Genomic DNA, 23,503 nt, shown 5'->3' with positions numbered 1-23,503 from the left:
CAAGCATTTTAATGTTTTGGGCCCATTTTTCTCTAAGCAGAAGTGGGAAGAATGTTTAATGCCTTTTCACCTTTCTTCATGAAATGCATCTTCCAAACCTCTTGGCATGACTATGTATTAATTCTATAACATGAATATGCCATCGTTTATTTGGCCATTTCCCTTAATGTTTGCAAAGTCGGCTAATTTCCAACATTATTTTTCAGAAGAAAAGATTCCCAAAAATGGGATTAAGAGCCAAAGAATATCTGTATTTGCAATCCTCGTAGCTATGGGCAAAAAAGGGTACTCTTGTACAATACAGGAGGAAATGAGGGCTGCAGCGATTATGATCTCATTTCCAAGCAATGTTTAAAAAGAAAAACTCATTCCCATTTTCATTAGAACCCATGTGGACTCTGAGTGTGTCCACATGCACACACATGTACACACACACACATGTATTTTTAACTTGCAGCTGACAAGTTACAGAGCACTGACAGCCACTCTGCAGAAGATGTTGGAGAAGTAGAGAACAACCCAGTGAGCAAGGCGATTGCTCGATACCTAGGCATTGACATTTCTCCAGAAGGTCACATGGCCAAGAACCGGAAAGGCATCGCCATCATCATCCACGGGACACCCTTTTCAGGTAGGCCACAACTCTGAGGGGTGGCCCCTTCTGGGGTTATGGTGAAGCTTACATGTGTAATTTTTTAAGACATAAGACTTTATTTATTTATTTATTTATTTATTTATTTATTTATTTATTTATTTATTTATGAAAGGATTATCCCAAAACTGTTGAATTGCCAACCTCAGACATACAGAATTAGAAAAAGAGCAGTGACACCTCATTTTTAATTAATACATCTGAATTATTTCAGCTTGCATTCTTTCAATTCTATTATTTAAAAATGGGGGGGGGGTATGAGCAAACCCTTTGATCTGGCAATATTGCTTCCAAAATTGTATCTTAGGAAACTAATTAATGACATGGACAAAGACTAACAATATGGAGTTTCCCTACAGCATTATTAACCATAATAAGAAACTGAGAGCACCTCAAGCATTCAGTATGGGAAACTGGTTAATTAAGCCATAGCACATTTATACGGTGAGTTAATATCACCATTAAAAACAGTGTCTCGGACACCCATGTTCATAACAGCATTATCAACAACAGCCAAAGGGTAGAAACAGCCCAACTGTCCATTGACAGATAAATAGATAAACAAAATGTGGTACAGTGAGATAGTATTCAGCCTTAAAACGTAAGAAAATGCTGATACATGCTGCAACATGAATGAACCTTGAAGACATTGTGCTAAGTGAAATAAGCCATACACAAAAGGCAATAACTGTATCACTTCCAGTTATATGAGCGACCTAGAGTAGTCAAATTCATAGAAACTAAAGGTAGAGTGGTGCTTTCCTGGGGCTGGGGGACTGAGGAATGGGGGCTTATTGTTTAATGGATACAGAGTTTCCATTTGTGAAGGTGAAAAAATGCTGGTAATAGTTGCACAACAAAGTGAATATACTTCTGTGACTGAACCTTACATTCAAAAATGGTTAAAATGGTACATTTTATGTGTATATACCACAATTTTAAAAGCAAACCATGCCACAGAAGTGTATTGAATGAATAGAAAGATATTCGTAATACAGGGTATCCCAAAAAATGTATACACGCACATTGAATAATTATAAAGGCAGTGTTTATTAAAATACACTTCATTTTCAAAATGTAGCAGAATCTACAGACAACATGTGCATACATTTTGGGGGGACACCCTGTATATTGCTTTAAGTGTGAAAAAGATGACATATTTATGATTTGGAATCTGTATTCATTTCCTATTGCTACTGTAACAAATAAACATAAACTTAATGGCTTAAAACAATGCAAATTTGCTTTTACAGTTCCTGAGGTCAGAAGTCTAAAATGGGTCAACTGGGCTGCATTCCTCCTGGAGGCTATAAGGGAGAATCCATTTCCTTTACCTTTTCTAGCTTCTAGAAACTTTGCCTTCATTTCTTGACTCACAATCCCTTCTTCCATCTTCAAAGCCAACATTGCATCTTCTAGTCTTTTTCTCCTTGCTGTCATCATCATATCACATGCTCTGACTCTGACCCTCCTGCTTCTCTCTTGTAAGGACCTTGTGATTATTACATTGGATAATTCACCCAGATAATTCAGGGGAATCTTCCCATAGCAAGATCCTTAACTTAATCACACCTGCAAAGTCCCTTTACTGTATAAGATAACATATTTACAAATTCCTGGGATTAGGATGTAGACGTCACACAACTCATTTCTTTTTTATAAGAAATATAAATAAAATAATTACAGATGCATACTTAGTAACTATATGCAAACTATAATCTCCCTGGATGAGTAAATTATGGATCTTTTTCTCTTTTCTCCTGTCTTTTATTTCTGAATTTTCTGCTTTCTTTTTAATAAGCAGGTATTTTGAAATAAGAAAAAGAAAACAAAACCACGAGTTCTTATTTAAACCAAAAAAGCCTTCCTAGTAGAATTAGAGACAGTAAGAGCTACAGGATTTTTGAAGATCATCTGATAGAATCACTTTTTAACTGAGGAGAAAATCCAGAAAGGGTGTGGGTTGCCATAGTACAGAGTCCATGGGTGATAGAATTAGGAGCAGAATCCACAATCCTGACTTGTGCCTTGGGTCTTCCTTCTCTTTTCTGCTGCCACCCCTGACCACATGATTGACTTAGAGCCAGAGCACTTGGAGAGACCAATTTACAGGGGCCTCTGTTCTAGAAGCTTCTGTCTAGGACACTGAGCAAATGAAAGCCATGAAATTCAGCCCCCTAACCTTTTCTGTAGGAAAGTCAGCCACGGCAGCCAGCATTGCCAAGTACTACAATGCAGCCTGCTTGAACATCGACTCCATCGTGATGGAAGCCATCTCCGACGGCAACAACGTCCCAGGGGTCCGGGCCCGTGAGCTCTGCATCAGGGCTGCCATAGAGCAGTCCATAAGGGAAGGCGAGGAGTCTGGTAAGGGCCATCTCCCCTGGCTTTTTGTGGTCAAGTGGCCAGCACCCACACTTCTCTATTTCCCTCACTGAGCTTCTCTCCCAGTGGTTAGAGCATCGGCCCACAGACTGAAGGGCCGTGGATTCGATTCCAGTCAAGGGCACGAACCTCAGTTGCAGGCTCGACCCTGGCCCTGGTCGGAGCACATTGGGAGGCAACCAATCGAAGTGTCTCTCTCACATCGATGTTTCTCTCTGTCTCTCCACCTCCCTTCCACTCTCTCTAAAAAAATCAGTGGAAGAAATATCCTCAGGTGAGGATTAACAACAACAACAAAAAGAAATTAATGTTAAAAGCATATTTGCCACCAGGCACACTGTTCTTATGTAGCCTATTTGTTCATTTGGTCAGCTCTGCCATGGAAGCAGAGAATAAATGCTCTACCCAAGCTACTCAGTGGCATCACCACTGCCTAGAACCACAAAAGGTCAAGTGTTAGGCTTCCAGGGCAGGGCTGTAATATACCCACAGTTTCAGAAATGATTACCCTCTGGACCTGAAGAGAAAGTGAGGCAGATTACTGTGGGATCTGAGCAGTGAAAAGCCCTGGACTCCAGGCCAGGCCCTCCACAGAGCCATCATCAACCAGTCCTCGATGGGCTCAGCCAAGAGAATCACACTGGGTTTCAGCATGCCATCCCCACTGTTACATCCTTGTTATCCTAAGGTGACTTTTAATATAAACCCACTCTCTCCGTGTAGCCCAGGACAATACTTCGAGTCAAATTGCCATAGGACAGAGAGGACAGAGCAGTGAGGCCCTGGGCAAGATAACCTCAGAATCCGTTCTGTTAACCTCTGAAGTGAAACCTGCAAAGATTCTACGTGGGAGTGTGCTGCTTTCCAGAAGCAGGGCAGATGCCCACGGCTTTGCATCTCAGAAGCAGCATCACCCGCACATGTCCGAAACAGCACAGGTACAAACCGGGACTCCCCAGAAGGAAGGCTTGGATCCTTCCTCCTCCCACTCCTCCTCAGCATCCTGCAGCCAGATCAACACAACTTCATTCCTATGGGTGCCTTTGCCAGGCATGTCTGAGCACCGTTCCTGCACCACTCCTCCTGAAAGGAGGTTCATCCAGCAGGTGTTCAGCAAGTGCCTTTAATGGTGTAGGCACTGGGTTGGAGCCTCGCAAAGTGAAGATAAATAAAGCAAAATCCCTTGAGCTGCACTTGAGCTGCACTAAGAGTCTGATGAAAGAGATAATCACACCTTCAAGTGTTTGCAATAAAATGAGATTGGTGACAAATAGATGTGTAAAAAGAATTAGGTTAAGCCATATGAAATTGCCAATATTCAACCATTTGGGAACTTCATAATAGCCATTTCATATGCCTCAACCTAATACTATAAGGATGTTAAGAATGAAACCATTAATGTAAGTTGTGGGATGGCTACAGGGGAGTCTTGGAAAGTCATAAAAAAGTCATAGAGTTTGAGCCATGTGCCAAGGGACTTTGAGAACAATCTCTGGAGAATAGCAGGTGCTGAAGCCAAAGACAAGGGTTGGTACTGTGAGAGATAAGTGTGTGATGAGTTGTCGGTCTAAAAGTAGAGTCAAGTGATTCTAGGCTTCTGAAATGTTTGAAAGAAAGGGGAAAAATACAGAGTGTTCATTAGAGGAGCAAACCCAGGGCACACCCAGAGTTCCTTTTTTTTTTAAAGGAGATGGAGGCACGAGCAGACCTATAAAGATAGGAACTCCTGGAAAAGTATAAAGTGATGACCCACCTAAGAGGGAATTCCGTTCCAGAAGGAGACAAGAAGGGCAGGACTGAGCATAATTTAAGAGATAGGAGCCAGCTTCTTCTAGAGTCAATGAAAGTGAAAACAGATACAGCTACATGTGAGAGAAGCAAGGTGGAGAGCAGAAGTTGGAGATGGCTTACTGAATGGCTCTAGGATGTATGCAGGACTCTGGGTTTTTCCAGAAATATTGAAGAGTTTGGGTTGCAGAGCATCTTGAGGAGATGTGTTCACTGTGAGGAATAGAACCAGAAATTGGTGGTGGACAAAAGAAAAGGTAGTTGAGAATGCTGATGGCCCAGCCAAGACAGGAATCCGTAACTTCACAGTTGTAAGATTTCCTTAAGTGGCCCCTGGCAGCCCACAATCAGAGGCAGAGAGAGACATTTTTGTCACAGCAGGGGTAGGGGGTGTGCTCAGAACAAGGGGCAAGGGAATTGAGAGTGGCATCAATATGGGAAGACCAACCTAGGTAGAAAAGGAATTAAAAGGGCAGTAGAATGAGAGAAACAGGAAGTTAAGTAAAAGGGTCTGTAGGTCTTGTTACAGTTTGAGAGTTCTGTAGGGATAGTGGAAGAGGTGGGTGTTTTAGAGAAGGTTGGTGAGGTGGATCGAGTGGAGGTGAAGGTCCTTATAAGAGAGGAGGCCCACACGTTGGCTGGGACAGGTGAATGGAGGGTTAGATGGGGCATGTGGATAATGGAGCATTGGATGAGGCAAGTGGGTGGACTGGAGGCGAAGGTCTTTGTGTGAGAGAAGGTATGTTGGTTGGATGGGGCCTCCGCCAGAGCTGAATTTATGCCAAATGATGTCTCTGATCTTTACTTTAGTCATACGTGGGGTTTTTAATACCTTGAAAACTGAAACCATTGACTCAATTTCTTTTGAAACATCCTTTTAACTCTTTTCCAAGATCTAATATGGTGTCCTTTACATAGATGTTTATGGATGAACTAAAACCCATCTATTTGTATTTAATAGGGTGTCATGGGGAACCATTTTCTTAGGTTTGGTTCTGTCCATCAGAACAGTGAAGAAAAGCTTTTTAGAATGTATCAAAGGCAGCAGAAAATCCAAATTCTGACTTCAATCCCCTTTCACTAAATAGAGAACTTAAAACCTGTAAAAGATCACAATAGAAATCAGAGATCACAGATCCCCACATTTGGCTCCCTGCACAGCTCCAGTGTGACAGGACTCCAGCGGCTCGGACAGCAGTCACACTGTCAGAGTGCTTTACCCAGAGGTGGCTGTTTGATCTAAAGTTCTCCTAAAGCATGAACTCTCCAATGACTGGAATTGTAGTCATTAGTTGCAAATGGGAATAAATGTGTAACATGTTATATAATGAAGACATGACCTGTAATATAAGGTAATTTATTCAAAAATCACCTTGTTCCAAGAAAACACCAGTTAGAAATCCTTTTGAATGATGTTTAATCCTGATCTTTTGAATGATGTTTAGTCCAACACTCTCACTTCTCCATTCCAGGGCACCCTCAGCTATTCACTGCTGTAATCATATTCTAGACCTTGGTCATTATTACCCATAAACTCCAAGATCTTTATATCCCACATTCTACTTTCCAACAACCATCCTCTAACTTTCCAGATGACCTCATCAAAACATCCAATCCACATGCTCAGTGTCTACCACCCCCTTCTCTCCCCTTTTCATCCAGTTTGGATTCTGTGGTCTGTCACTATTGGCACTCCCTTGCCCCTTGCCCCTTGCCCCTTGCCCCTCATTGTACCCTTCAAGCAAAACTTTAGCCCTGGTAAACCCAGTTCCCCACCTCCTCCATGCAGGACAGCTGAACATAGCTGGAGAAAATCCTCATCTCTCCTGAATGGTCTCAATTTAAGTTGAAGACTACAAATCTCAAGCAGACCCTTTGGTCTGCCCTAGAAAATTTGCCCCCATCTCTTCAAGATAACTATTTTATTGCTTCATCACTCTTCAAACCTCTTCCTCATTTTTAATTAATGATCAGAAAACGACAGATCTTGGCGAAAACCAGGAGACAATGCCTTATCCTCCCACCACCAAATCCACCAGACAGCCTTGCTCCTAGCCCAATGCCCCGCCTTCCCTGCAGCTGAGCAATGACCTGCCCCTGCTCTTACCCAAGGCCCTGCAACTGGACCCCATCCCTTCTCTCTTACTCAAGACCTAAATTCCTGCACTTGTCCCCTCTCTCTACCAGTTGTTTATTTCACCTACTAGATTCTTCCCATTGGTATCTATACATGCTTTATTACCTCCCATCTTTAAAAACATTTTCCCATGACCCCAGATTCCCCTCCAGCTATTACCTCCTCTTTCAACATCTCTCCAAAGAATTGCTGCATGATTGCCTCCTGGTCCTCACCATCTTTCTCACCTCCACCTACTCCAGTGAGCCTTTGTCCTTGCCACTTCACTGGCTACTCTCCTCAAGGTCATTGGCATTCATCTTGCCAAACCCAATGGCCAGTCTTTTGGCCCTCATCTTACATGATCTCTTGGCAGCCGATAACCCCTCCTAAGGCTCTCTTCACTTGGCTTTCAGGACACCATACTCCTCCACTTCCTTCTATCTCATTGACTACTCCCCCCACTCTTACATCTTCAGATACCTAGTTTCTCGGAATAGGCTAGGACTGTCATCTACTCTTTTCTTTTTAGTATCCACCTTTTCTTTATACATGATCTCATTCAATTCATTAGTTAAATACTTAAATATTGTCTTCATATACTTCAATGTTTTCTTAAATATTAAAATTAAATATTAATATGCTTAAGTATTCTCATTATGCTTATGACCCTCAAATTTGTATCTTCAGCCCTGATTTCTTCCCAAGATTAAGTTCATATACCCAAATCATATTCAATATCTATATCAAATGGCTTAGAGACATCTCAAAATTTATATGTCCAAAAAATAGTTCTTGCTCCCTGCCCCCCCAAAAAATAAAACAAAACATTACCAAAAATTTGTTCTTTCCTCAGTCTTTCCTTTCTTAGTAAATAACTTCACCATTTTTCAGTTTGCTAAGGTGGAAACTCAAGGAGTCATGCTTGAAGCTTCTCTCTCTCACATCCCATCTCAAATCCTATTGGCTCTACTTCCAAAATATATCCTGTATCAGCCACTTCTTACCACCTCTGCCATGAACATTGTCAACCCTGCTGCCATCATCTCCTGCCTTGACCACAGAGCTATATAACCACCCCCAGTCTTCCTGCTTCCACTCTTGTCACCTCATGCAGCAGGTAGAATGCTCTCTTAAAAATAAAATTCCAATCATTTGTCTGCCTAAAACATGCCAACGACTCCCTATTAATACTTGGGATAAAATCCAAATTCCTTACCATGGCTGATAAGCCCTGCATATTCTGGCCCTACTATATCTTTGACTTTAAGCCTGATCATCTTTCCTATTGCTCACTCGGTTCCCATTGCACTGGGCTCCCCAGTACTCCCCAAATACCCACAAGTGCACTTGTGTTGAGGGAACTTGCTCTTCCCTCTCAGAAAGACTCTCCTCTCAGGACCTTGTCTTGTTCTTTCACGTCTCCCTTTATTCCCTTACCTCATCATTTTCTCCCTGGCACTCATTACTGTCTGAAATTATATTATTGATGTGCTTGTTCATCTGTCCCTTTCTGTCTCCCCCACTTGAATGTAAGGACCAGACTGGCAGCAATGTTGCCAGACTTTTGGTTGTTGTGTCCCTGGTACTAGAGGGGACCCTGGTGCATAGTAGGTGCTCAATGAGTCTTTGTTCAATGAATGAACAAATGGATGCTGTTCAGTACATACACAAAGCACCTTCCACAGTGTTCCTGCTTGACACCTATAGCAATTCTTTGAGGAAGGTAAGAATATTCCATTTTACACTGCAGTCCCCGTTTTACGGATGAGGAAATGAGGCCCAGACACATTGTATGATTTTCCTGAGGTCGCATGGCTTGTATGTGTAGGAGTCGTTGGGACATCAAGCTGGATTCTAACTCCTGATCCTTCTCTCACTCAACAGATTTCCTCCAGTCCTCTGCCCTCGGGGCCTACACCACGCAGGCTCAGTGTCAGCACCAGCATCGGGGGTGAGACGGGGCTCCTGAGCTGTGTGCTCCCCGAGGAAATACTTGTTCAGATCCTGGCCGACCGCATACAGGTGCGTCCACACTCCTGCACGGAGCTGCAGGGCCCACACACCTTCCCCTTGCTGTGGCGAGACTCTGAGCCATCACCCACCCACAGCAGCTGAGAACTCCAGGATCTTGGAGAGGAAGAAAGATGGGTTTTCTCACCCTCACCAGTCAGTTAATTGTTCTTTTGACAGCCCTTGTCAGTCCCTGACACTAACTCAGCCTACTGCCTGAAGCCACTCACCTTAAAGGACCAGTGATCAGAAGGTTACACATTAAAAAACAAAAAAGGAGTCATGGCACAGCCCTACAGTGGTGTTTTTTAAAATTATAAGGTGGAGCCGTTAAGTGTTAGAATTTGGCCCTAGCTGGTTTGGCTCAGTGGTTTGAGCATAGGCCCGTGGACTGAAGAGTCCCGGGTTTGATTCCAGCCAAGGGTATGTACCTTGGTTGCAGGCTCACCCCAGTCCGGGCGTGTGTGGGAGGCAACCAATCAATGTTTCTCTCTCACATTGATGTCTCTCTCTCTGTCCCTCCCTCTCTCTTCCTTCCACTCTCTCTGTAAAGCAACGGAAAAAAATATCCTCAAGTGAGGATTTAAAAAAAGAGATAGGATTTGGAGACATGTTAATTGCTGTAAAAATATGTTTTTAATATGTTATTAAGTGAGCAAAGCAGGTTACGTTCCGTATAACTTCACTATATGTGGAATCTAAAGAATAAAATAAAACAGAAACAGACTCATAGATGCAGAGAACAAACTGATGGTCGTCAGGTGGGAGGGGGACTTGGGGGACTGAGTGAAAACAGTGAAAGTATTAAGAAGTACAAATTGGGCCTGGCCAGCATGGCTCAGCGGTTGAGCATCGATATGATCCAGGAAATTGTGGTTTGATTCCCAGTCAGGGCACATGTCTGGGTTGTAGGCTGGATCCCCAGCAGGGGGCATGCAGGAGGCAGCCGATCAATGGCTCTCATCATTGATGTTTCTTTCTCTCTCTCTCTCTCTCTCCTTCTTCCTTCCTCTCTCTGAAATCAATAAAGATGTATTTTTTAAAAAAGAAGTACAAATTGGTAGTTACAGAATAGTCACAGGGATGTCAAGTACAGCATAAGGAGTATGGTCAATAATATTGTAATAATTCTGTATGGTGCCAGGTGGGTACTAGACTTTTGGGGGTATCACTTTGTAAATTATATAAATGTGTAACCACTATGCTGTACACCTGAAACTAATATAAAATAATATTGAATGCCAACTGTAATTAACAAATTAAAAAAGAAAAGCAGATTATTAAATAGCATGTAAAACACAATTACATTTCTATAAAAAATATATAAATGTATATTATACACATAGTAAAAATTCAAAATACATGTTAACTATGGTTATCTTTGGATGGTTATAGAGTTTTAGTCTTCATTTCTGAATTATTTTACAATGGCATATTGCTTTTAAAGTCAGAAACACGATAACTGTTTCCATTTTTAAAATTTTTACAAGTGCTATACAGTTAAAGAAAAGAAGATCAGCAGGGTCTGGGAGGGCACCGCTTGAGCCTGTCTGCTGCTTATGGTTTACAGAGAGCAAAGTTGCTCAACAGGTCCCACAGCTGTGTGTTTGCTTTGGTTTTGCAAGCTGGGCCACACTATTAATTGCACATTTAAATATAATAAAGTTAGACCTGAGGTTCCCAGAAGAGGAGGAATGTCATCACCAGAAATGATGTATGTGAAGTTTGGGCTGCTACTGCGTTAAAGCTACCGTCACTCTCAACTGACTTGAGCAAGGTGGTCAAATAAGCGTGCAGGCATTTTGTGAATCCAGATTAAAGGCTGAGAATCTCTGGAAAGGCCCAAAGGAAGGCAGGAGAGCTGTGCTACTCAGAGTACTGGTCTTTGTTGAGATATGGAGCTTGCACAGCTTCCTTCATTGACAAGGTCTTGCTACAAAGAAAAAAAAAATGGCAGAACTGAACCAAGTAGTGTACTTAGTGACGCAGTTGATTTACAGTCCGACCCGAGAGCCTTGCCTCACCAAACACTGGTAGAAATCCGTCCCGGCCAGTGGCGGCAGTCTATGCAGTACACTTTCAGTAACCCTGCAGTGCAGAGACTGTTCTTGAGTGGTTAATATTATCAAAATCATTACACTCCAAGGCAGTAACACCGTTAAGAATGGCTCCTCCGCTACCTCCGTCCCTGCTGCCTATTACTCTGTGCGTGAGGACATCTTTACTTTGTACCTTCCTTCCCCGGATCTCCTAGATCTCCTCAGACCCTCACGTTAACATTTCATTCTCTTTATTTCTGTAGCGACAGAATAAGGCCTTTACTCTATAAATATGTATGACAGAGATCTTCCATGGCTGATCCAATATTTATATTTTTCTCCTTTTTTTTATAGCAGCGCCTTGAATTTAGCAGGTAGCTGAATGGTATTTTCCCCCTGCCAGGGCTCAGTAGGTCTGCAGAACCAATTGCAGCACCAGTAAAAGCACCGACAGAAGAACACACCGCTTTATAGAGAACAGAGGGTCCTGTGGCCACGGTAACTGTCTTTGCTCTCCTGGTTTCAGCTGAGTGACTGCTACCAAGGAGTGGTGTTTGATAGCCTCGAGACACTCTTTGCTCGGAATGCGGCTTTTGCTCTCCTCTGCCTGCTGAAGGCCATTGGCAACCGGGAGCACATCTACGTTCTCAACATGGCCCAGGATTACACAGCCATGAAGGCCCAGGAGAAAGCCAAAAAGGAGCAAGAAGGCAAGGCCCCACCCCCTCCTGGACTGTCCTTCACAGGCCCTAACACATCTTTCCTTCAAACATAGCTTTTGCCTTTTTAAAATGCTTCCCTGCTATGATAACCCATTAGTCTTAAATGAAATTATTACATTTGCCATCTCATTGGTGCCCCACCTCTGCCCCGTAAGGTGGCTGGGAGTTCTTGTTTCTTCTACTTCGCACGTGAGGGAACTGAGAGAGGAAGGACCTGTTGAGAGATTGTAGAAAGAAGGGCGAACTCAGCTCCCCTGACAACAGACACATTCCTCTTTCCCCCAGTGTCACAGTATTCACATTCATCTGCCCTGGAATTGCAACTGACCCCAGGGGAACACACCACAGGTCCGATCTTGACTCAGGTGACCAATTGGCCTGTTGGTTTTTTTAAGCCAACTGTGCATTTTCTATAAAACTAGAGGTGCTGCTAAACTCAACGTCTATATTTTCACCTGCTGTGTGCCAGGCACTGCAGCAGACCTTTTGTACACTGTAGATGTCTTTAAATAGCATATTGTCCCCATTTAACAGATGAGGAAGGTGAGGCTCAGAGATATCAAAGTCTTGTGTAAGATCACATGGTGAATTAGTAAGGGCAGTGTAACTCTAAGGCCTTTGCTTTTTTTTCTTCTTCTTCCTGTCCTTACACTAGTGACCTGGAAATTTTTTCACTGATTGAAAAATAGATATACACACAGATTATTATTAGCTAAGTTCCCAATTTAGTCAGAAGTAGACCAGGCAAATGTTGGCCCCCAAGAGAGGAGGTGACACTGCCCCTGGGAGGCAGAGTCCTGCTCAGGCCTCAGCTCCATCCACCTCACTGCCCTTCCCCACTTGGCCTTACCTCTCTCTTCTAGAACAATCTACCCAAATCGCAGTGCTTTTCCAGTGAAGGAGTATTCACAGACACTGAGCTCTCTTAGTTCTTAAACAGATCTCAGAGACTGTTTCCTTATATTCTCGTTCAGAGAAACATAATTAGGAAGAATGGCCAGACAGCGTTTCCAGCGGCACTTCAACCTCCAGGTTCCTAGTTTAACAGAAAGCTCGTTTCCCCATAGCGATTAACTTGAAAGAAAGCATCTCTCTTCACTTCCTCAGTTATCTGTGGATTGAAGTTTTTCACAGTTGCATTTCGAGAAAGCCCCGAGACAGCGTACAGTAACCATATTCTTATATTAGAACCCCCTTTTTATCGAACATTCATGAGTGTGCCGGGCACTGGGCTTTACACGGTTGCTCGCCCGGTCCCCACGCCACCCTCGAGGGAGAACTTGTTCTTCTCACCTGCTTCTCTCCCGTGGTAAATGCTGGGGGGGGGGGGGGGGGGGAGACTCCCATGCAGATGTCTGAGCCCAGAGCTAAGGCGGGAGTTTAAGGTGAGGATGCTGTGCCGGTGAAGTATGAACGGCAGCTGAGTGCCCTTGTGCCGAATGGAACCACGCTCCGGACCTGGACTCGGCAGGGGTGGGAAACGATCCCTGGAGTCGTCACCCTGAGCTCTTCGGTGGCACATGCGCAGAAGGGGTGAAGTCAGTGGGTGGCATATTTCCTATCACTGCTGTGACAAATTACCACAAACTTGGTGACTTAAAACAGTACAGATGTATCATCTACGGTTCCGAGGCGAGGAGTCCTAAAATCGCGGTGTGAGCAGGGCTACATTCCTTTGGAGGGAGGCTCCAGTGGAGAAGCCCCTTCCCTTCCCTTCTGCACTTTCTAGAGGCCTCCCGCCTGCTTGGCTCATGGTCGCCACCTCACAGCCCCCTGGCGTTTGCTTCTGTTGTCACATCCCCTCTCCCTCTGCCTCACCATCACCTCGCCCCCTCTGACCCCGGCCCTTGGTGAATATATTGGGCCCACTCAGACAATCCACGAAAACCTCTCCAGCCCAAGGGCCTTAACCTCATCGCATCTGCCAGACCCTTTCTGCCACGTAAGGTAACAGGCACAGGTTCTGGGGATCAGGACATGGGCATATTGGGGGCCACTGTTCAGCCGGCCACCGAGGGGGACCAGTTTTGGAACCGTGTGAATGAAGGAAGTCCCACCAGAGATAGGGAATGCCACTGTCACACCAGCCACCCCTCCCGATCGCCGGCCGAGAGCTAAGCCACTGACGGTACCAGCCAAAGGCTGTGAGTGACTCTTCCTCCCCTCCCTGTGTCTGCCCCTCCCCACCCCCAACAGAACAGAAACGCAAGGAGGCGCTTGAGAAGGAGAAGGAGCGTCTCCAAAACATGGATGAGGAAGAATATGACGCCTTGACCGAGGAGGAGAAAACCGCGTTCAACCGAGAGGTCCAGCAGGCCCTCCGCGAGCGGAAGAAGAGGTTGGAGTCAGGGCTGGCCTGAGCCGAAGCGGGCCCCCGGGCAACTGCCATGGGGCGCACAGCCCGCCCCCAGGGTGGCAGCAGTGGCCACGGGAGACCCGGGACGATGGATGACTGGGAGCAGGAAGACATCCTGCCCACCCAGGGTGCTGGGTGCTGCGGCCTTGCAGGGCTTCTCCCGCCTGCCTCTCCTTGCTTCCCCCTGGGGGCATTTGGGATGAGGGAGAAGGCTAGGCAATGCAATGGAGAGGGGCCTCTGGCTCCCGTGCTATCCTAGGGCTTCCACTTGCTCCCCCTGACAACTGCCCCTTAGGTGTGGTGGCCCAGGGACCACTCTCTTCACATGGTTATGGTGGCTGCTGCCCAGAACTCAGCCACTTCTCCTTCCCTGGCTCCCACCTTGGCCTTTGGTGGTGTCGTCCATCCCCTGAGGTCCGGCTGTTTCTCAGACTTGATCCTTGGCCCGAGCAGTTCGCCAGAGACCTGAGCATGCTCCCAGTCCAGAGCTGCCAGCCACCTTCTAGGCTCATTGTTGGGACCACACGGGAATGACTGGATCCCCTCCACACCACCTAGGGCTCAGGAGATTGAAGGGCGCTATCTCAGGCTCTAAGATACGTGGCCGTGGGCCATATGTCCTTGTTGCCTTCTAATGTGCCGGGAGAAGGGGGGGTTCCATTTCCTACCCCTCCTTAGGATTCCAACACTGGAGGGGGCAGAGCCAAGACACTTGCCTACAACTTAACCTCTTTTCTTCTATCTTCTCCCTCCACCTCGGCTGCTCCCACTAACCCCAAAAGAGCTTTATGTCCTTTCTGCCCCTGCAGTAGACCCTCGCTTCTCCTGCCTGGTCCACTGTAAAGTGCCCAGTCCTCCAGGAGTATGAAAAGCCTTGCTCTGGGATTCCAAAGGAATCTCTTTTTTTCTCACCCAGGCCATTTCTTCCAGGCATTCATCTCACGGTGGACTTAGAAAATGCAAATCTGATCTTCAAAGCTCAGCAGTGACCTGTGTGAGACACACACGCGCGCGCACACACACACACACACACACACACACAGAGTAATGAAGTAATGATGAGTTGGCTTCAGTGGGTGGAGAGCCACAGCAACCAGGAGCCACCAGGGATTATTCCTAGAGATGAAAATAGATGGCTTTTGTATTTATAGCAGAGATGCTATTCCCTCCACATGTGTTCATACTTGGCGCCTGGCCTTGGCACCCTCGCTGCCATTAGCAGGAGGCTGGGCACAGCTGAGCTCATAGCAGGAGGGGGAAGAAAGAGAGGCGGAGAGGAACGTGGCTCTCGGATCCAACGCCCCCGTTCCGAGCTAGCTATGGGAGGCCCTGCTATTAAAAACACCATTTCTTGCTCTCTGAACATCAAATGACAGTGTAGGAAACCAGACCTCATCTGGACTGACAGCAGAACAATCTTTGAAAGCTGCTTTTAAAACACGCCGACATCAAGCCTACTTTCAGCCGTTGCCCCGCTCTCCTTGGAAAGGAGGTTGGAATAGAAATACAGACTAAGTGAGAACCCTTTGTTGAGTTTCGCTTCACCGGTCTTGCTGAAAGACCATCCACAGCCAGATGTGAGCTACCCTTCCCTTTCCTCCTTTCCCTCCCTCCTCTCCTCTTCCTTCCTTCATTCCTAGTCACACAGCTTGCTTTTGTTCTCTCTTCTTAGCTCAAGAAAACTCTGCCCCATGCCCCACCACCACCACCACCACAGCAATCCCAGGCGGGGAGGGGCTCCGGCAGGTGGCCTCTGAACTTACTTTCTCTGCCTGGTTTGATAAAGGGAGCTGGAGAGACTGGCCAGGGAGTTGCAGGAAAAGAAGCTACAACAGGAGCTTGAGCGGCAAAAGGAAGAAGATGAGCAGAAAAAGAAGATCAGGAAACCAAAGCAAGGACCAGGAAAGGAGGAGCCGGCGCTGAAGAAATCCCAGCTAAGCCGGCAGGTAGCAGCCTCCCCGCGCTCCTCCCTGGGAGGTGGACGCAGAGCGGTCGGCCACGGTAGCCTCCCCTCAGTCCCGCACGTCTCCCCTCCAGAAAGCTGCCCTAACACTGCTGGTTGGGTTTTATGGTGGAGCGGAAGGGAGGAGGAAAGGGACCAACATCGGTTGAGCACGGGCTGTGTGCTAAACCCTGGGCTTATGCTCCATGTCGTCCTGTTACTTTGGGCATCCCGCCCACCCCGCGAGGTTCAAAGACAGGAAACCCGTCTGAGGTTGAGAGAGAGGAAGTCACAGTTCCAGGATCTCACCCAGTTATGTCCGACCACAGCCCTTGCTCTCTCCACAGTCCCCTGCAGTCCCTTGGATGGTGCTAAAGAGGCCAGTAGTAAAGATTTGCCTCCAGTAAGCTAGCAAGTCAGTGACACCCCTGTGCCCAACCAAGAGCTTGTCCTTGACAACAGTCCAGGAAGACTCTCAGCATAAGCTTGTCCTTGCGGACAAGTACCATCAGTGCATCAGCCTGCCAAGCTGAGGGGTCACATCTGTGCCCACTATGATGGGAAAGGGGCAGAACAGCCTGAGCAGAGCCCGGGTGGTGGTCATGGCTGAGGGCTGTACCTGGCTTTAGGGTGCACGGTAGCTGTTTCAGTAGACTCCCAGACAAGGTGCAGACTGGTCCCAGTAGGTGAGCAAGAGTCGGTGACCACAACACCCTGTGGCCTTTCCCAAGGCACCCGGAAGCAGGTGTAGAGGGACCATTTTTGGTGATCATTTCCTATTGGTCCTGCAGAATGCCAGCTCCCAACCATAATGGGCATCAAGGTCACCATGCTTAGCGCCAGGCCGTGGCTAGATCTGTAACAAGGAAGGACCACAGAATGGACATTTTGATAAAGGTCCCCACAGTGATCCTTAGGCACAACCCCAGTGTATATAAGTGGCACCTGGAATCCCGTGAGGACTTCTTGCAAAATAAAATATCCTTTTGCTCTTTTTCATGTGATTTTGTGATTTGCTGTCCCTTAAAGAACTATTTTAAGCATATTTCATGTGTTTTGCCTTCTAGACTCTTACCTTTTCCAAATTAGAGGTAAAGACAGACTTAGTAGAAGCAAAACTATCTGAGAAGGAGCAGGTAATAACTGAGAAGGAAGAACTGAGCAAGAAGAGGAAGAACCAACTGGTGGAGAACATCATCCTTGGGTTTCCTCTTGTCCAGGAGCAAGAGGACAGTGAAGGGGACCTCCTGAAGGACACTGACAAGCCTTTGGCCCAGAAATTTAAGACCTATGAGTTGACTTTGAAAGACATCCAGAACATCCTTACATACTGGGACCGGAAGCAAGGAGTTCAAGTGCCTCACATGGGGGCTGAGGACCTGTCCCATGAGCCCGATGACCAGCGCCAGGTTCCATCAGGGGGGCGCAGAGGCCGCAAGGACCGGGAGAGAGAGCGCGCGGAGAGGGAGCGAGCTGAGCGGGAGCGCCTGGAGCGAGAGAAGGCCGAGAGGGAGCGGCTGGAGAAGCTCCGGGCCCTGGAGGAACAGATGGATGGAGGAGAGGCCGACAGGGAGGATGACCACGAAGGGAAGAGGGATCTCGGTGTGCCATTTATAAATATCCAGACACCTGACCTTGAAGGCTCCATGTGGAAACAGGCCCTGGAGAATGACAAGCTGCCCAAAGGGGATCAGGTACAAACTCTTCACCAAAGTGGATTTGTAACAAATCAGGCAGCAGGTACTGTGATCATTGTCGTGAAAGCATTTCTCTCTACGTTGAAATCCATATCCCCGTAATTCCATTAATCTCTGATGCCCCCTTGGATAAGACATTAATGGCTAAAAGGGCCTTTTTCTGCTTGGTGACAATCCATAAAAAGTTCCACAGATCTAAATTATTCCATCTAACCTCATAAAAAGCCACCGTAAGGTTGATTTTTAATATTGACATTACTGTGCTACATGCTAGCAAGGCCAGTACACTTTGGGGTGAAGCCAGAGGCTCAACCACCATAAAATATTTTTCCCACAAGCTTCCCGCGGTAACAGAAATTATACTATTAGATAGTCTTTATGTCCCTAAAAACAAAAGGTTTTGCGTAACCAAAAACAACCTTTGGCAGTGGTTTGCAGGCGATGGTTATTACAGCCTTTTGTCCAATGACAAACTTTTTCTCTAAAACCCTAGAAAGCACATGTTTTAGGCTGCAGGTTATACAGTCTCTGTGGCAACCACCAACAATATGCAAATGAATGGGTATGGCTCTGCGTTATTTACAAAAACAGGTAGAAGGCCAGATTTGACCAGGGGGGCACAGTTTGCTGACCTCCGGTTTAGTTTATCAAAACTAGATCAACCTTAAGTAGTAGAGAAAAGAGCCTACAGGGCTGTATAGCCAGCAAGGTTAGATGGGAAGATAAGGGTAATTCAAGAGGGCCATAGTGGTGCAGAACGGGCCCAAGGGGCAGAACACAATTGGAGGGCACACAACACCAACTCCTCTCTCACAATTTGTGCCTCAGGTCAGCCTGAAGTAAGGAATTGTCTTTTTTTCTTCTGAAATAGCTTTTTTGAAAATGAACGTCTCACCTTGGTGTGTACTCTAGTACTATAGCCAAGTTGATCTTCTGCTCTCCACATTCCAAGCCATAGGTTAGACTGTTGCTTAAAGAAGTCCTTGGCTCTATTAATTTAATAATTGGTACAAATGACTCATCCCTTTCCTCTCAGACACTCTAAATCCTGGGAGTCATCTGCAGTTACAAGTTAGCCAGGAAATGTCTTTGGCTGCCTGACCCACAGGGTTAGAAACATGGGATTGCGAGGCCTAGTAGCCCATTTGGTCCACCGAATGGACCAGAACAGGGGCTGTTGTGATAACAACGGTTAACCTAGGAACGGCAGCCTTATTCTGAGGGTTTTACATGCCGAGGAGGAAGTTGCTACTGAATGTTCAAACCATCTGCTCTGGAGCATGCTCGTTCGTTGTATACCGGAGCAGAACGGAAGCAGAGCCTAGGAGTGGATTCTCTCAAGCTTCTCCTCGACTCCTCTCCTCACTCGCATGCTTCACCCTTACTCCCAGAACCCTTGCTCTTTTTCTTTGCTGTATTTGACTTGCTCCAGTCCTTTCTTTCACCTTTAAAGGAAAGAACATTTAAAGATAAAAGAAAATTAACATGGAATCTAAAAATAGATGGAACATCTATAGATATCAGAATCTTAAGAGCTGGTCGCTTTAAACAGATTTATTGAGTACCCACTGTGTGTTAGGCCATGTGCTATGCTGACCTGGTTCCTGTCCTAATGGAGTTTACAGTCCATTTGCAGAGACAATTAAATAGTCACAATAAAGTGACAAATGCCTGGTCTGGGAGGGTGGGGGTCTGGAAGGACCTGCAGAGCGGAGTCAGAGGCCTTTCACACTCTCCCCTGATGCCTGCCCACTGCAGTGGCGTCTGCCGAGACCCTGAGGGAAAGGCAGGTCTGAACCTCCCCGTGCTCCCTGGGAGGAATTAGAGGCAGCCCGCCTTCTATGCAGAAAAGTAACGATGGGCTTTTCCTTTAGATTCTAGACGTCTTGGGCCTCGGTGCCTCTGGACTGCCCATCCCACCTCCTGTCTTATTCTCAATAATCTCCTACCCTCTGAAGCGGCTGCCTTTGGCCACAACGGAAATCATGAAGCATTTTTTGTTTCTAATTCCACTATCGGAAGAGCTCGCCCTGCTGGAGGAGAAAAGAGAAGTGGAATCAGAAGCAGAGCTTTCCACCACCACCACCACTACCACCACGAGCTCTGTGAAGGTAAAGAGGGAACAGCTGGTCTTTACCTTAGCAGGACCTGCAGGGGTGGGTCTCTTTCCACAGGGCCGGAAATTGAGTGTGGTGTTAGGTGTCATGCTCGCCCAGGTGTCTCCCCTCCACCCCCTGGAGATTCTGCCTGAGGACCCCTCACCAGCCTCTCCCTGGCCCTGACTTTTCCTACTTCCCAAGAGGAAACTAAAAATGACTGATTTTCACCTTCCAACCTTTCCAGTCCCCTTGGGATGGTCTGGATGGTCTAGGGAACTTGTCAAATTGCTCAGAAGCTCAACTGCCAGAAAAAAATAAGCAAAATCAGCTTTTAAAAAGATAGCATAATGCAGGTGTGAGGCTAAGTAATTTACACAGTGCCTAAGAACACAAGAATCACAGACACGGGTTAGGGAGCACGCACCACTAGAGGAAAGGTGGATTACGGAAGAATTAGGATGGGAAAATTGGACATTTGGGGTAAAGTCCATTTTTATCACCTTGCCTGACACAACACGGTAAAATTCATCCTAACTGGATTAAAAATATAAGCAGCCAAAATGAAATAATGCAAAAAGAAGAAAACATATTGACAATTACTAGAACAAATTATGAAGGAAAAATAGATTTGACCAATAACGTGCAAAAGGTATATATATTAAAAATTATGGAGGGCATTTTTATTCCCAGAAGAGTGAGGTGGCCCAAGTTCTGAATCTCTCCACATGGCCTCCTACAAACCATGCACATCAGCAAAGAATCAATAAGATCACCTGCAGGTCCTGCCTGCAGCTCAAGTGGGTGACAGAGAACGCCCCCACCTTCAGTTTACAAGTAAGCAGGCCACCAGCAGCCGTGGCGAGCAGCAGCCGTGGGCAGGCCTTACCAGAGCAGAGCCCAGATGAAACAGATCAAAAAGAAAAAGTTGCCAACGTCAGAGGTGACTATTACTCTTTTCTGAAAATCGACCATTACCAGGAAAGAGCTGAGCTTTCTCTAACTTCACCATTTTAGGGGGAATTCTAGTTTATCTCCACTTGACGAAGGTAAGCTCTTCATTCTAGAAGAATGGCAGCTGGAATTATAGGAAGAAGTAGAATTAGCAAAGTTTTACTCTGTTTTCCCTAGCGTGTGAGGAGGGGATGGTTAAGGAGTGCCAATGGATACATACAACACAGCAGTCTGCTGGCCAGCAAGACCCTCACTCGAACTAGAGCGTCATCCCCACAGGTGACTGGCCGGCTGCAGAGGGAAAAGTCTGTCATGGCCACATCTGGCAGGCACCACTCCAGCCACATGAACACGCTTCACATCTGTAATCACGGGCCAACCTGACATTGTTCGTCCCCCAGTGTGGTGGAGTGTGATATACACAACATCCTCCATAAATCTAATCAAGCTTTTAAGCCTAATTTTCAGTTTATGGGAAATACAGGAAATAAAGGAATAAATTTAGATGTCACTCTGAGAATAGCCAGAAAATTTCAGACTCTGGAATATTCTATAAGAACGTGGAACTGGTGTCTCCAAAAAGTCAATGTGATTGGAGGGGGAAGAGGTCTACATTAAAAGATACTAAAGAAACACAACAAAATGCAATATAGGAACACAGTCCCTGCCAGCGTCAAGCTTTCTTTAGGGTCTTGTCCTCCTTCTCAGGGAATGGGGTACCAAGGAAAGTTCTAGGCTTCTCTTTGCTCCACTTCTCTTCTACTCTAGTGTAGGAGGCTGGGCCCTGCTCTGCTCTAGGCAGCCAGCCATCAGCATCCCGAACCTGCAGTGGGTCACCCCAGGCTGCAGACGTGCTGTAGGCATCTATGTCTTCTGTTCGTATGTATTTAAGATGAGTATTTAAGACCTTGTGCTCATTTTTAATCAAAACCCAGGAGGAGCCAAACGCTTCATCTAAGGGGAGCAAACAGAAACTGAAAGAAAAAACAGATGCGGTTCGAGAGACCTTGAAGGATAAACGTCGCATGGTCTTCAACAGGAAGGGTCTTTCTGCGACACCTTCTGGAACCATTGCTCCCATGTCAGACATAGACCAGAACAACTTGTCTGGGCAGCACTCCCAGGAGAAATTCATCAGGTGGGCCTCCAGGCAACCCGGGGAGAGAAATGCCCAAGCCCCACGGGGAGGGTACAGCTGTCGGGGGGGCAGATGGGAACAGGGCTGTTCTCCTGTGAGGCCCTACAGACCCCCATGCAGAATCCCAGCACACAGGACTTCTCCTGGGCAGCAGTTGTGCCTTCTCTTGATCCGAAGGAAGCATTCTCCCTTGAAAAGCCCATGTGGTCATTTGCAGGCTGAATCATTTCCGGTGGATCGTACCAGCCAATGGCGAGGTGTCACTGAGAGTGCAGTTCTCTGCTAGTGATGTCGGGAACTATGACCAGACCTTCAACTTTGAGATCCTTGGAACTTGCCGCCAGTACCAGCTTTACTGCCGCGGTGTTTGCGCTTACCCATACATTTGCCAAGACCCAAAGTAAGTGTATTTTATTTTCAAAGAAAAGGTTAACAGACACATTTTCATTTCCCCCATGCTACTTTGAACAAGGAGGCTCTTCATGCCAATGTGGAAGTGGGACAGCCTCCCAGACCCTCCTGTACTGGGCTTCAATGTCTTGGACGCCGACTAAGCCACAGGACTGACATGATACCATGAGACTAAGGCGAAGTTAATATTTTGCAAGATAGTTTGCTTATTCAATTATTAAGCAAACTTAAACAGATTTTATATTTACTGTAGGATTTCTTGTGCCGCACTGTAACTATATATGTGAATCTCCATGGGTGTACTTATTTTTCTGAGCTACTGAACACTACTGTGCCCCGTATGCAGCACACAAAGGCACCTGGCTGAGCAAGCTAGTGGGGCAAGTACCCTCCCAGCCCCCAAAGAAGGGGCCTTTTATAGCTTGTTCACCAAGAGGAGCTCTTTTGCAGTTCTGATTAAGGAGCCACATAGGACAAGGAGCTCAGGAGCTAGTCAATATCCTCCAGAACTAGTTTTCCATGAGGAGCCTTGTGAATTTTTCTAGCTGGTCATACAAGAGCAGGAAATCCAACTCAGTTCTATCATCAGCCCCTCATTATGAAAGACACCCATTGGAATCTTTTTTCTCAAGTCCAAACTGTACTATTTTCACTCAGGGCCGGGGGAGAGGGGGAGCAGGAATAAAGGTTCAACAGAGGTCTTCAGATTAAGTCTCATTCTGTCTCCAAACACCAGGACCCTTTGCTGAACAGGGAGTGTTGGGTTCATGTGAACACCAAGTGGTGGCATTAAGCTTCCTTTCAGGCAGCCTCTCCTCTTTTCTTCCTCCCCATATTCAGAGTGGTATTCCCTCAGCGGAAGACAGATATGAAAACAGATGAGATCGTCTTTAAGAAATATATTGTGAGCATGGAGATGTTCTACTTTGGGCCACTGCTTTGTGGAAAATCAAGAGATAAGTAAGTGTTTCATTACCTCAAAATAGACTTTAGACCCTGGGGTTGGGTTCATGAATAGTACAAGCAGAGTCTATGTGGGCATAGCTTTTGTTAATGCTGCCTCAGTCCCTGAACCACAAATTAGGAGAACTGGGCTCTTGTACCCCAAGTTTCTGCAAAGCACCCAGATAAACAGGAAGGTGCCATTTTCCCAGGTTTTGGTGGGGGAAGGGTAGGATCGAGAGTTTTATTTGG

At 46.2% G+C, this 23,503-nt stretch overlaps 1 protein-coding gene across 1 annotated transcript in view; it reads left to right on the top strand.

Moving 5' to 3' along the window:
* HYDIN (HYDIN axonemal central pair apparatus protein) overlaps positions 1-23,503 on the top strand; it is a 241,291-nt gene that overhangs the window by 158,153 nt on the left and 59,635 nt on the right. The window contains 12 exon segments of the mRNA XM_087827374.1: positions 458-631; positions 2,846-3,019; positions 3,761-3,975; positions 8,829-8,966; positions 11,520-11,703; positions 13,912-14,053; positions 15,858-16,017; positions 17,081-17,707; positions 19,585-19,821; positions 21,696-21,898; positions 22,116-22,298; positions 23,150-23,269. Coding sequence (XP_087683500.1) covers positions 458-631; positions 2,846-3,019; positions 3,761-3,975; positions 8,829-8,966; positions 11,520-11,703; positions 13,912-14,053; positions 15,858-16,017; positions 17,081-17,707; positions 19,585-19,821; positions 21,696-21,898; positions 22,116-22,298; positions 23,150-23,269 — 2,557 coding nt within the window.

The sequence above is a fragment of the Miniopterus natalensis genome, chromosome 18 (genome assembly GCF_054644295.1).
Source record: "Miniopterus natalensis isolate mMinNat1 chromosome 18, mMinNat1.hap1, whole genome shotgun sequence".
NCBI classification, from domain to species: domain Eukaryota; kingdom Metazoa; phylum Chordata; class Mammalia; order Chiroptera; family Miniopteridae; genus Miniopterus; species Miniopterus natalensis.
This window is presented reverse-complemented; position numbering and strand designations above follow the sequence as displayed.